Raw genomic sequence first — 12,514 nt, 5'->3', positions numbered from 1 at the left:
CTCAAATGCCTTGGAAGAGAGAATTTTCTCTCTGATGACCATGTAAATGGTCAGACTTAAGAAATTGATGCAGCACAGAGCTGATCAAAAATGAAGAATCAAATATCTGTGAACTGTGACCTGTCATGTAAGGACTTTTTTCAGGCTGCACAAAAGGACAAAAACATCTTGAATTGGTCACCCAGCCAGCACAGTCATGTGGGGCCCATATGGGCGTCACCTGGGCTGTCTAACTGGGGCCCAGCCAGTTTTGTCCTCAGTTTCCATGGAGGCCCCACATGGGCTAGCCCAGATGAACTGAACACTGCTCAGTGTGCACACTACAGGCTGTTAAATGTAACTGAATCAGTGTTGGAGTTAATGAGATAATTAAGTGATTAATAGAGTAATGACTGAATATTACTGAAGATTCCTGATGATAACAAGCAGATTCACTGAAGGACAGAGAAACACAACAGACTTCAGACACAACTTCACAAAAGCATTATCAGCTTCCCTTTTTACCTATTAGATTGACTTTCTGTCATCTAAGTTCTTATAGATAATTAACAGAGGTTTAGATATTGAAGTTGTATTGAAAGTAATAAAGTTACCATTATGGTGATCAGTATTTGCTTTAGTTGACTGTTTCATATAAAAAAATAAACAATTCTGGTTGTTGTATTTGTTTGTTATAATGAAAACAGCAAGAGAAAGTGTATGATGTTGGTTTGTTGTTGATGATACAGTTGTTATCATCATACAGTGGCTTTATTTGCTGATCTCCTGAGAGTCATTGATTATAGTAGCTTTGTGTCTCTACAGCAGGAGATCCAGCAGTGTTTTCATCAGATAAAGTAAATGATTTTCAAGCATGTACATAAGGTTTGTTCTCCAGTTTATTAACACATTACACATTTAGCACTTTGAACTCCTGCGAGAATTCCTCACAAACAGACATCAAGAATCAGTCTATGAATCTCATGATTCATGCCACAATGCATTCTGGGTGCATCATGCAAAACTCATCCATGGCTCTCATAATGCATTGCGGCATGAAGCATGTCACCATGGTTGAGACTCATAGACTGATTCTTGATGTCTGTGTGTGAGTTAATCTTGCAGGAGTTCAAAGTGCTTAGTTTTCAGTCTGATTTAAAACTTCTTCAGCTCTTCTGATTAAAACCATACTGGCTTCTTTTTTCTAGAATCACAATAAAACAAGTTAATAGTATCCTATAGCTCTTGCTAAACTCATGAGATCAGTGAATTAAGCTTCTTCACAATGATTATACTCTTATCATCAAGCAGCCGACAGCATCTGATTGTGTTTTCTCTTGCTTTTCTTGCCATAGCAAACCCAGTCACAGCAGCCAGAAAATCACTAACATTAAAAAGTCGTCAAACGGGCCAACTAAAGAAAACACTGATCACCACGATGGTGACATCAAACCAACTCTTATTTTCAATACAACTTCAATATCTAAACCTCTGTTAATTATCAATAAGAACTAAACCTCTGTTAATTATCAATAAGAACTAAGATGACAGAAAGTCAATCTAATAGGTAAAATGGGAAGCTGATAATGCTTTTGTGAAGTTGTGTCAGAAGTCTGTTGTGTTTCTCTGTCCTTCAGTGATTCTGCTTGTTATCATCAGGAGTCTTCAGTAATATTCAGTCATTACTCTATTAATCACTTAATTATCTCATTAACTCCAACACTGATTCAGTTACATTTAACAGCCTGTAGTGTGCACACTGAGCAGTGTTCAGTTCATCTGGGCTAACCCATGTGGGGCCTACATGGAAACTGAGGACAAAACTGGCTGGGCCCCAGTTAGACAGCCCAGGTGACGCCCATATGGGCCCCACATGACTGTGCTGGCTGGGGAGCAGCCAAAAATATCCACACAGCAAAAACCCCAGTGTTAAATTAACTCTCTCCAGAGTTAAAATTAACTCTAAATCAGTGTTAAAGTTAATGAGATAATTAAGTGATAAATTGAGTGATGATTGGGCATTAGTGATGAACACCTGATGATAATGACCAGATTCACAGAATGAAAGGGTTGACATTTTAAGTCACCATTATGGGGATCCGTGTTTGCTTTAGTTTGGCTCTTGAAGGGGATACTTTTTTCTAACCTACAGTGCAGGAGTCACAAGTGTTTTGTTTTAGACAAATAGTAAAGGTAATGGTTTAATTAAAGGGTTGTTTTAAGGGTCAGTGTGTATTATTTATGAGGATATACTGACATAAATGTAATTTTATATTTGTAACTATGTTTTCAGTGGTGTATAAAGACCTTACATAACGAGCCGTTATGTTTTTATGACCTTAGAATGAGCCGTTTCTATCTACACACACCGCAGTTCCCCTTACAGTGAAGTTGCCATTTTACACGGCCATGTTTCTACAGGAGCCCTAAACGGACAAAAAAACGATCTGCTGTCTCCGACCACAACATCTTTTTCCTGTGTTGGCCCTGTAGCTTCTCTATGTGAAAGGGAGCGGTGGACGGTTGCAATTAGCAACCTCACCACTGGATGCCACTGATATTCACACAATGCACCCTTAAAGGGGTGATGAATTGAGAAATCAACTTTCCTTTGAGCCTTTGATAAATACAATTTCATTTTGATATAAGAATATCCTGTAAGTTTCGGAGCTGAAAACTTCCTTGTTTGTCAAAGAAAAGCTTTTATTGACAACAGGCCCAGAAAACGAGAGATCTCACAATATGTCGACCACTGACGTCATAGAATGCAGAAGCACCGCCTCAAGCCCACCCACCGACTCGTGGAGCTAAACGGGTCGCACTACTGAGCAATAAACATGCCGGTTCCAGCTCACGTGTGTAAGACATTGCGTGTTTGTTCGCTTCATTTCACCGTGGAATCATTTGTAAACAAGATACAGGTCGAGACTGGATTTGCAGACATATTGAGATTAAAACACAATGCTGTGCCTTCTATATTGGATCCGACAGGAACGGTGCAACACACACTTATGTGAGTAAAACATTTTTTTTTATATTGCATTGTTACAGATTGTTTAATATCTATTGATTACATACCTTAGCACACTGTCACAGGCTGGAGAAGATGTTATTGATTCATTAGTGATCATACTCGGACTTGTAATGTTATGGGCCAGGGCTCGGACTTGACTTTTTTAAAAGCCCAATGTCCCCGGGGCTATGTGTTTTTCAGACGGGCTACCAAAACGTATCACCGGCCTGCTGATGGGCCATCTTAAACAGTGAATTAACATTCCTTTCTTGCGTGCGTGTGTGTGTGTGTACGGTTCGCGGTTATATTCACTGATCAGGCAAGTAATAAACTATAAATAACATTCAATAAGTAATAAAAAAATTACATTCCAATCAATCGCAGGTGGATGAGAGATTAATCATTGTGTTTGTTTGATAAAGATATTTTGCGAGTCCTGTGAGTGTTTCCCCACACGCTTTCAAAACAATTCCCACTTGGACTGAGGGAAGCTGAAGCTCATTAAATATGCAAATCTTATCCAATCCTAGCCATGGGCATTTACTTCCAAGTCTTCAGTGGGGCACACCCATAGAAACCGAGCATGCCTTGAGAGAGCCTCAAAACCAGGGCAGAAAATAGCCTATTACTTATTCATTATGATGTTTTTGAATGTAAAAAACACACAAATTTCATAAGTTGACCTCAGACAGCAGTATATATTTTTTTTAAAAGCCAGTTCATGACCCCTTTAAAGGTACCTGCTGTAAATTAACAAACTTTTATTAAACCGACCGTATGTTGCCAAGGCATATTATGTTATGCTATGTGTTCATTTTATTAGAAGATTAGCTAACATTATGACAAATGACTTAAAACAAAACACTGTATATTGCGGCATGTCACCTTTTGTTAATTATTTTATAATGACAAAGTTGGTAACCCTAACTATAGTTGTGGATGGTGTCACATGACTCCATACTGCCACCTTCTGTTTTGGTGTGAACAGAAAATCATAATAAGTGTGTCTATGAGTTGCCTTCTAATGAATACACAGTATGTATTTGTGGTGGTGTGTAAGTTTGCATGACTGTGTCTCTTGTTTATGTGTGTTTGTGCGTGTGTGTGCATGTGTGTGTAGGCGCTTGCATAAGTGCATGCTGTATTTATGTGTGTGTTCACATAATGATGAGATGATATTGTCCGTCGCTCAGATGCTGATTTACTCCCACATGTGAGAACAAAGAGAGTGTTTCTACAAACACAGATGAGAGTCCGACAACATCAGTGCGACACACAGACGCTCCTCAGACACTGTAAGTACTGAAGATATTCCACTTCATCTGCTGAAATCATTCAATATCATTTATTTGAATAGATACTTCTGAGTTGTTTTTGTAATTATGTTGCTGTTGATTTAGAGTTTACACCGAATGCTTTTGTTTTTTTAAAAGGTGAAGAGATTTTAGTAACATGAACTAACAATCAAAAATACTTCTAAAACATTTATTAATCTTAGTTAATGTTAATTTCAGCATTTACTAATGCACAATTCAAATCAACAGTTGTATCTGTTAATATTATTTAATGGAGCTGACATGAACTAACAATGAACAGTTGTATGAATGTTAACACACATTAATACATACTGTAGCAAATGTGCTGCTCATTGTTAGTTAATGCATTAACTAAAATTAACTAATGGAAACTAATTGTTACTGAGATTAGTAGGAGTTTCTCTACTAGTCATAGTGAAATTAAGTGTAATAATGTTGTGATCTTTGTAATTTTTAGAAATAATGTATGTAGTTAATAATTATGAAAACAGTAATGTCAGATCATTTTATATTATTAAGTAGTTGTTTATACATTGTTGTAAAATATAGTTGTTGACTTTTCAGTACAGTACAGTACAATACAGTTTATTCATATCTTTGTAAATCATTACATTATATATATTTTTTGCTAAAGACTGCAGCCGCTAGTGTCATTCGCTAGCGCACCACTTGAGGCCAGGGGAGCGAGGTTTACACACACATCTCTTACTGGCCTATGTCCATTACACTCCCATCTGGGTCACGGCACCAAATGTAACAGATTCTACTAGACCGGCTCAGAGCGGGATTCGAACCAGAGTATCTGGCGTGGGAGGTGGGCGCTTTAACAAGGACGCTAAAAAGACCACAGCCGCTAGTGTCAGTCGCTAGCGTGCCTCTTGAGGCCAGGGGAGTGAGGTTTACACACACATCTCTTACTGGCCTATGTCCATTACACTCCCATCTGGGTCACGGCACCAAATGTAAACGATTCTACTAGACCCGTTCCGAGCGGGATTTGAACCAGGGTCTCCGGCATGCGAGTTGGGCGTACTAAAAAAGGAGCTAAAGACCGCAGCCACTACTGTCAGTTGCTAGCGTACCTCTTGAAGCCAGAGGAGTAAGGTTTACGCGCACATCTCTTACTGGTCTATGTCCATTACACTCCCATCCGGGTCACGGCACCAAATGTAACAGATTCTACTAGACCCGCTCAGAGCGGGATTTGGACCAGGGTCTCCGGCTTGGGAGGCGGGCGTACTAACAAGGGCGCTAAAGACCGCAGCAGCTAGTGTCAGTCGCTAGCATGCCTCTTGAAGCCAGGGGAATGAGGTTTACAAGCACATCTCTTACTGGCCTATGTCCATTACACTCCCATCTGGGTCACGGCACCAAATGTAACTACTAGACCTGCTCCAAGTGGGATTCGAACCAGGGTCTCCGGCGTGGGAGGTGGACGCTCTTACAAGGACACTAAAGACCACAGCTGCTGGTGACAGTTGCTAGTATGGCTCTTGAGCCCAGAAGAGTGAGGTTTACACACACAGCTCTTACTGGCCTACATTACACTCACCCCCCTAAACCTCACTACCATCCGGGTCACGGCACCAAATGTAACCAGTTCTACTCAACCCGCTCTGACCGGGATTCAAACCAGGGTCTCCGGTATGGGAGGCAGGTGCAAATTCTAAAAGTATTATAAATAAATCTTAAATGTGTGTGTCTGAAATGAAAACTATTGATTTATTTTTTATGGGAGGGTCATAAATCTCTTTTCCAAACCTAGCGAATGTACACACACACACACACACAAAGGAAACATTTTCTTTGAAATAAATATCCTGTATTTTAAACTACATTGTCTTTTACAGAGTGAATCAATCATCCGTAGGCATTCAGTCATGGCAAACACGAGTCTTCAGGTGATGGGTTTGGTGCTGGCCATCGCAGGCTGGGCTTTTGGGATCCTGGTCTGTGCCGCCCCCTGGTGGCGCGTGTCGGCGTTCGTGGGGGACGAGCTGATGGTGACGCAGGTGCTGTGGGAGGGGCTGTGGATGTCGTGCCTGTCGCAGATGGGCCGCCTGCAGTGTAAAGTCTACGACTCCGGCCTCGCCCTCTCAGGCTCTGCCCAGATGTGCCGCGGCCTGTGTGTGTTGTCGCTCTTCCTGTGTCTGCTGGCGCTCCCGCTCAGCGTGGCCGGGCTGAAGTGCACGCGCTGCCTCGGAGACGCTCACGAGTCCAAAGCTCGGATGTCACAGGTTGGCGCTGCGCTCTTCGTCCTAGCTTCGTTTTTCTTCCTTGTGCCGGTGTGTTGGACCGCGTACGCCGTGATACGGGATTTCTACGACCCGAATATTGCCGCGCCGCTCAAACGTGAACTCGGACCGGCACTCTACCTGGGATGGGCCGTGACCGTGCTGATGCTGGTGGGCGGGGCTGTGCTATATATGGGCTCCGTCTCCCCTGGAGTTCCAGCCATCCCTGTTTTTGGAAGAGGAGGAAAATCGAACCCTCCCTCCACGGCAGAGAGCAAACCGGAGAAGGTCTTTGTGTAAAAGGAGCAAAGAGGACATCAACCTGGAAAAACTGTGTCCTAGTGAAGGTTTCATCTTCAGAAATTCAGGAATATCTTTATTTACTCACTGTCATGTCATTCAAAAACTGTATGTTTTGTGTGGAACACAAAAGGAGAGTTTTGCATCAACTTCCTTTGATTTGACTCTTTATTATCCGTCCCTTTTGCAACATATACACATACAGCTTATTAACGTCACAGAAACACAAAACATTCATAACAGAGGAAAGAAAGACAATCAAGAAAACACAGATGTCAATCTCCAAAACCTGATAAAAACATCCATAAAAAGTCCAAATATCTTGTCCACTGAAGCAATATGAGAGCTTTGTGCAAGGAACACACCTGAGTTTAAGTTTCCCAACACAAGTGTGCCAGTTTAAGTATGAGGAATGAAGAATAATATTCAAGAGCTTCAGCATTTTCTGAGATTTTCCATGAATAATAACCAAAATTTGAGTCTGTTATGATGCTGTTCACTTTATTTAAGCAATTCATCTTGATTTAACACCATTATATTAGGTTTCTGGTTCAAATGTAATTGATTCATGTTAAACTGACTTAAAACCGTTACTCTTTGACATAACTTGACGTTTTCATTTTGAAATAACATGTTTCAATCAAGTAACCCAAAGAAATAAGACTTTCACTTCCCATCATGCGTTGCAAAGGGGCTGAATTCGGAGAGTAAATGTTTAAATAAAGTGCTAGTTGATGCATTTTTAACAAGATGAGAAAATTGAGAGACGTTTTAATGCTTAATATTTTGTTATGTTGGTATTTAAGTTTGTGTTATGTTAGTGATTTTGGAGGTTACCATTGTGGTGAAGTGTAGAGCATGTGATTGGGGTGGGGACCTACTAAAAACTATTAAAGTTGTTTTAATAATATAAAAACTACTTTGGACATGCCATGGATGTCAAAAAAAACATCTTCTGGTTAGCCAATAAAATCTTGCAAAAAGTTTTGTAAATGCACTCAAAAGCTATTCTTTGAATTCATGTAGTTAAATTATGGAAAGGATTCCCATGTGAATAAATGGCTTTCTTTCAGCATTAAGCACTTATTTAGACTAACTTAAATAATTTAGTTGGTCCAAAACATTGCAAAATAGTTAAATTAATCTGTGCCTAACCATAGTAAATAAGTTGAATCAACCTTAATAAATTAAGTTGACCCAACGTAAGTACATTAAATTGGAATAACAGAATTGCATAATGCTGAAATAAAGCAAGTTAATCATTTGGAAATACTTTCCATGATTTTATTATGTTCATTCAAAGAGTTGTTTTTTTTTAGTGTGGCTTCAGAAGATTTGAAACATGCATTGAGTCTTATAGGCGGCTTTAAAGACACTCTTATGGTGTGTTTTTTGACAGCTTGTCAATAACTCATATTTCTCATATTTCTTGTGTAGCACACTTGGGTTAGGGACGACATGATGTTTATTTAAACAGTGCAATTGCATTAAGAAATCTGACTCTATCCTTCATTGACATTTCCAATTCATAGCCTTTTAATGAGTCTCATGTGCTACACGGAGGTCAATTTAAGTAAGTTTCCTCTTTTTTGTTGTTGCATTAGTCTTGCATTTTGTTTTTGTTTGTCTTTTTTTCCTCAGTGTTATTAATGATTATATATCGTGTAATGTATTTATTGATGTGTTAGTGTGCATTCTTTGTCTAATAAACCTAATGTAATAATATAGCCTGACTGTGTGCTCGTACACGTCGTGTGTTGGACTGCATGCGTTGGCAGGAATCACACAACACAATAGCAGAATACAGGACAGAGACAATAAACACAGTGTCCACTGTGAGTCTGATGATGTCATCTTAGTGGAATATGAGCTTGTGTTCCTCCTTCAGAAACAACCGCCATGAGAGGAGGAGGAATTCATGAACACCAATACTTCAGAGACATAGTAACTGCTGTGAAGAGAGAGTGAGTTGGTCATAAACTGGGTTCATTTGAAACCCTTGGTGTTTAACGGGGGACATTATTGATAAGGAGATATTTAAAGTCCCCTGTTTAAAGTCCCCCTGCGCAGCATTATTCAATGTGTTGACGTAATTTTCACTGAAACAGGAAGACAGGGCGGGGCATGTCGAACAGCCCCTCCCCCTTTTTTATAACAGCCAATAGTGTTTAGTTTATATCAAAGCTCGTCCAGAGTTGTTGAGCTCAGTAAGGCCACGATTTCCTCCTAATCTCTAACCGTTTGTCCTCCATATCACATTAAAATACAGCATTCTGTGCAGAATTCAAAACGGTCCGATACGTTTTCTCGTCTGCGGTGACTCTGTGCTATATAGTCTGATCGTTCCCTATCTCCTATGTAGTGCACTATGTGCCATTCACTATGTAGAAAACAGTAAATGTGTGAACAAATGACCGATTTCAGCAGCAGCTTCAGCACCTGTTAATGTAGGGGGCGGGGTTTCAGATTCTAGAGAGCATTTGATTGGACAGAAAATCTGAAGCTGAAGTGTGATTAGAGCTGAAACAACTAATCGATTTAAAGGGTTAGTTCACCCAAAAATGAAAATTCTGTCATTGATGACTTACCCTCATGTCGTTCGACACCCGTCAGACCTCTGTTCATCTTCAGACACAAATGAAGATATTTTAGTTGAAATCTGATCGCTCTGAAAGGCATCCATTGGCTCAATGGCACTTTACACTCTCAAGACCCTTAAAAGACACTAAAGACGTCGTTACAAAGTCCATCTCACTACAGTGGTTCTAAAATAACTTTATGAATCGGCGATAATAGTTTTTGTGCGCAAAAAAACCCTAAATAACGACTTACGTACGTAGTGATGACGATTTCAAAACAGCGCATCATGAAGCTTCGAAGCGTTATGAATCAGTGAGTCAAATCATGATTCGGATCGCATGTCAAACCGCCAAACTGCTGAAATTTGGCGATTCATTCTGCTGAATCGACTCGCTGATTCATAACGCTTCGAAGCTTCATGAGGCCGTGTTTTGAAATCGTCATCACTATGTAAGTCGTTATTTAGGGGTTTTTTGCGCACAAAAACTATTCTCGCCGATTCATAAAGTTATTGTAGAACCACTGTAGTGAGATGGACTTTGTAACTTTAGTCTTTAGTACCTTTTAAGGGTCTTGAGAGTGTAAAGTGCCATTGGATTTACACTAAAATATCTTCATTTGTGTTCTGAAGATGAACGGAGGTCTGACGGGTGTCCAACGACATGAGGGTAAGTAATTAATGACAGAATTTTCATTTTTGGGTGAACTAACCCTTTAATCGATTAAAATCGATTATTAAAATAGTTTAGTCATCGATTAGTTGGTAAATAACTTTTATTTGTCGTAAGCGGCTCATTTTGTGCATTTTTTAAATCTGCGGTGATCAAAGTGTGGCAGTAATGAGCCACCGGAGGTTTTACTCAGCCAGTACAGCAGAAGAAGTAGCGAATAGCCAATAGCTGGCCTCGTTTTAAGTCACGTGCTTCCCGTACAGTGTCTCTGCCATAGATATTCATAATAAAGGCTAGATGTCTCGTCCGCGCTGCTGGCCAATGGAGGTCGACGTCCGCACCTGGCGGCCATCTTGTCACAGTCAGCTCGCTCACTCATAACATTGTTTTTCATGGGTGCTTGCACTTTTTAGATAACCATAACTTGCTAAATTGTCTACCGATTTTCAAACTGTTTGGTTTGTTATAAACGTCAGAGATGTAGTTATGACACTGCATACTTATGAAAAAGCATCCATAAGTATAGCCACGTTAATAACTTTGTAAGAAACCAAACCATTTGTAAATCCATCAAGATTTCAGTGAGATAAGAGTATTTGTGTTCATGCAGATCACTCGCCTTACATCAGGAGCCACAGAGCCCTGCCTGTGACAAGATGGCCGCTGGTGATGACGTTAGAGACTCCGCCGTAAGACATCTAGCTTTTATTATGGATATCTATGGTCTCTGCAGCATTCAGCGAGATGGCGGAGGCAGGCGGCAGTGTAGTAAGCTCGAGAAAGAAAAAGAAAAAAGCGGAAGATAAAACTAATCGAACTAAGTCATCCAAAGTGTGGGAGCACTTTACTTTGAGCCTTCAAAAAAAAAAAAGAGTAACCTGTAAACTCTGCACTACTGAACTGGCCTGGCACGGGAGTTCTCATTATCGATTAGTCAGGTCTGCTCTCTGTACGCAAAGCTTTCACCAGTCACGTCAAATTACAGCAGTGAATAACACATCTTTATGGACAAAATGTGCATCTAGAAGTAGTGGAGTGGAAACAGAGTGAGCTGATGCAGGAAAGGGACGTGATCCAAGTGCCCAAAACCTCAGAATTGTTTATTTTAAGCTTCAAGCGATTGCATTAGCGTTTAACATACCCTGTCATAACAGATGTGTGTATGCATCTGCAGCCTCAGTGCAAAATGTTCATTTTACAGGATATATCCACTGATCTATATAGAGAACTGCAGTTATATCCTCATCTGTGAATGTTACTAATTCACGCAAGTATTTGCATTTTGCATGAAAGAGCGTCCTGGTCCTGGCAGTAACTTCACTGAAGGAGCGCCGGCGCATTGCGTCAAACACACAGAACGCTTTAGAGAGGGAGACTATTAATATTCAGTGCAAAAACGTTCATGTTATCTGAAATATCTGCTTTAGGCGCTAAATTTAGTTTTAAAAGTCAACATGTAATTCAAGTGATAGTAGTAACTGTAAAGGGATAACGGCGTGTAATTGAATATAAATGTAAGAAGTTTCTACAGGATAAAGAAATGACAGTAACAGGTACTGTGTCCATAGAGAGTGTGTGTGTGTGTGTGTGCGTGTGTGTTCCTGCAGAACATTCCTCTTATGCGATAACACTGAATTAGTTTTTTTTTCTTTCTTTAATATCATTTTAATGTAGGGATTTGCTTAGTAACTTTTTTTGTACATAATGTATAGCGCAAAAATGATGCAGTATTGATTACCATTTGTATAACCACACAAATACCATATAGTTAAACTATGGCTTTGAAGCAAAACAATGGTAAATGTGTTGTTACCATTGAATAACTAGAATAACCCTGTTGTTTATTTATTTTTTGTTCATTGTAAAACCAAGGGTAATTTATGTAATGGTAGATATATTCACTATGTGTGTTTTCATAGCAAGTTTGTTTGATGGACAGTGTTGGACAGGATGTGGAATGGTGTGTTTTACCCCCCAAAAAACCAACAGAAAACAGGCTTTTATCCGATTAATCGATTAACCGAAAAAATAATCGACCAACTAATTGGTTATCAAAATAATCGTTAGTTGCAGCCCTAGTAGTGATGTCATCAGAATCATTGATTCTTATTGGAGGAAGTGAGAGACTGTAAGTTTTAAACGCTTTTATATCTTCTAAATGCGAATTTTGTCGGGTTTTTTTGGAGCACACTACAGTAAGACTAACATATTCTACTAAAAGCTGAAAAACTGATTTCATGGGGACTTTAAGGATATTTCATATATGTTGTGCATGGTTTCATCTCCTGAAAAGCAAAGATTGGGGTTCTGATGGCAGCAAATCCCTTAAGCAAAATAAAGAAATGCTTTTTTAAGGGACTGGCTACTCATAAAGAGACTGTCAGATTGTCAGGCTAACTCTTCACTGTCATAGTACTTGAT

General features: G+C 39.7%; 1 protein-coding gene across 2 annotated transcripts; it reads left to right on the top strand.

Annotated features, from left to right (window-relative positions):
* The first annotated feature begins 4,166 nt into the window (after window positions 1-4,166).
* On the top strand, window positions 4,167-8,564 carry cldn31 (claudin 31). Of its 2 annotated transcripts, none has more exons than XM_079811340.1 (2): window positions 4,167-4,287; window positions 6,159-8,564. In XM_079811340.1, exon 2 carries the CDS (start codon window positions 6,189-6,191, stop codon window positions 6,840-6,842), a length of 654 nt encoding a protein of 217 aa, XP_079667466.1. In that variant the 5' UTR covers window positions 4,167-4,287; window positions 6,159-6,188; the 3' UTR covers window positions 6,843-8,564. The 2 variants fall into 2 exon arrangements, with proteins under 2 accessions (XP_079667466.1, XP_079667467.1); XM_079811341.1 differs by having other exon boundaries at window positions 4,281-4,425.
* The last annotated feature ends 3,950 nt before the right edge of the window (window positions 8,565-12,514 follow it).

Source organism: Gobio gobio (assembly GCF_949357685.1).
Source record: "Gobio gobio genome assembly, chromosome: 3".
Classification (NCBI taxonomy): Eukaryota; Metazoa; Chordata; class Actinopteri; order Cypriniformes; family Gobionidae; genus Gobio; species Gobio gobio.
This window is presented reverse-complemented; position numbering and strand designations above follow the sequence as displayed.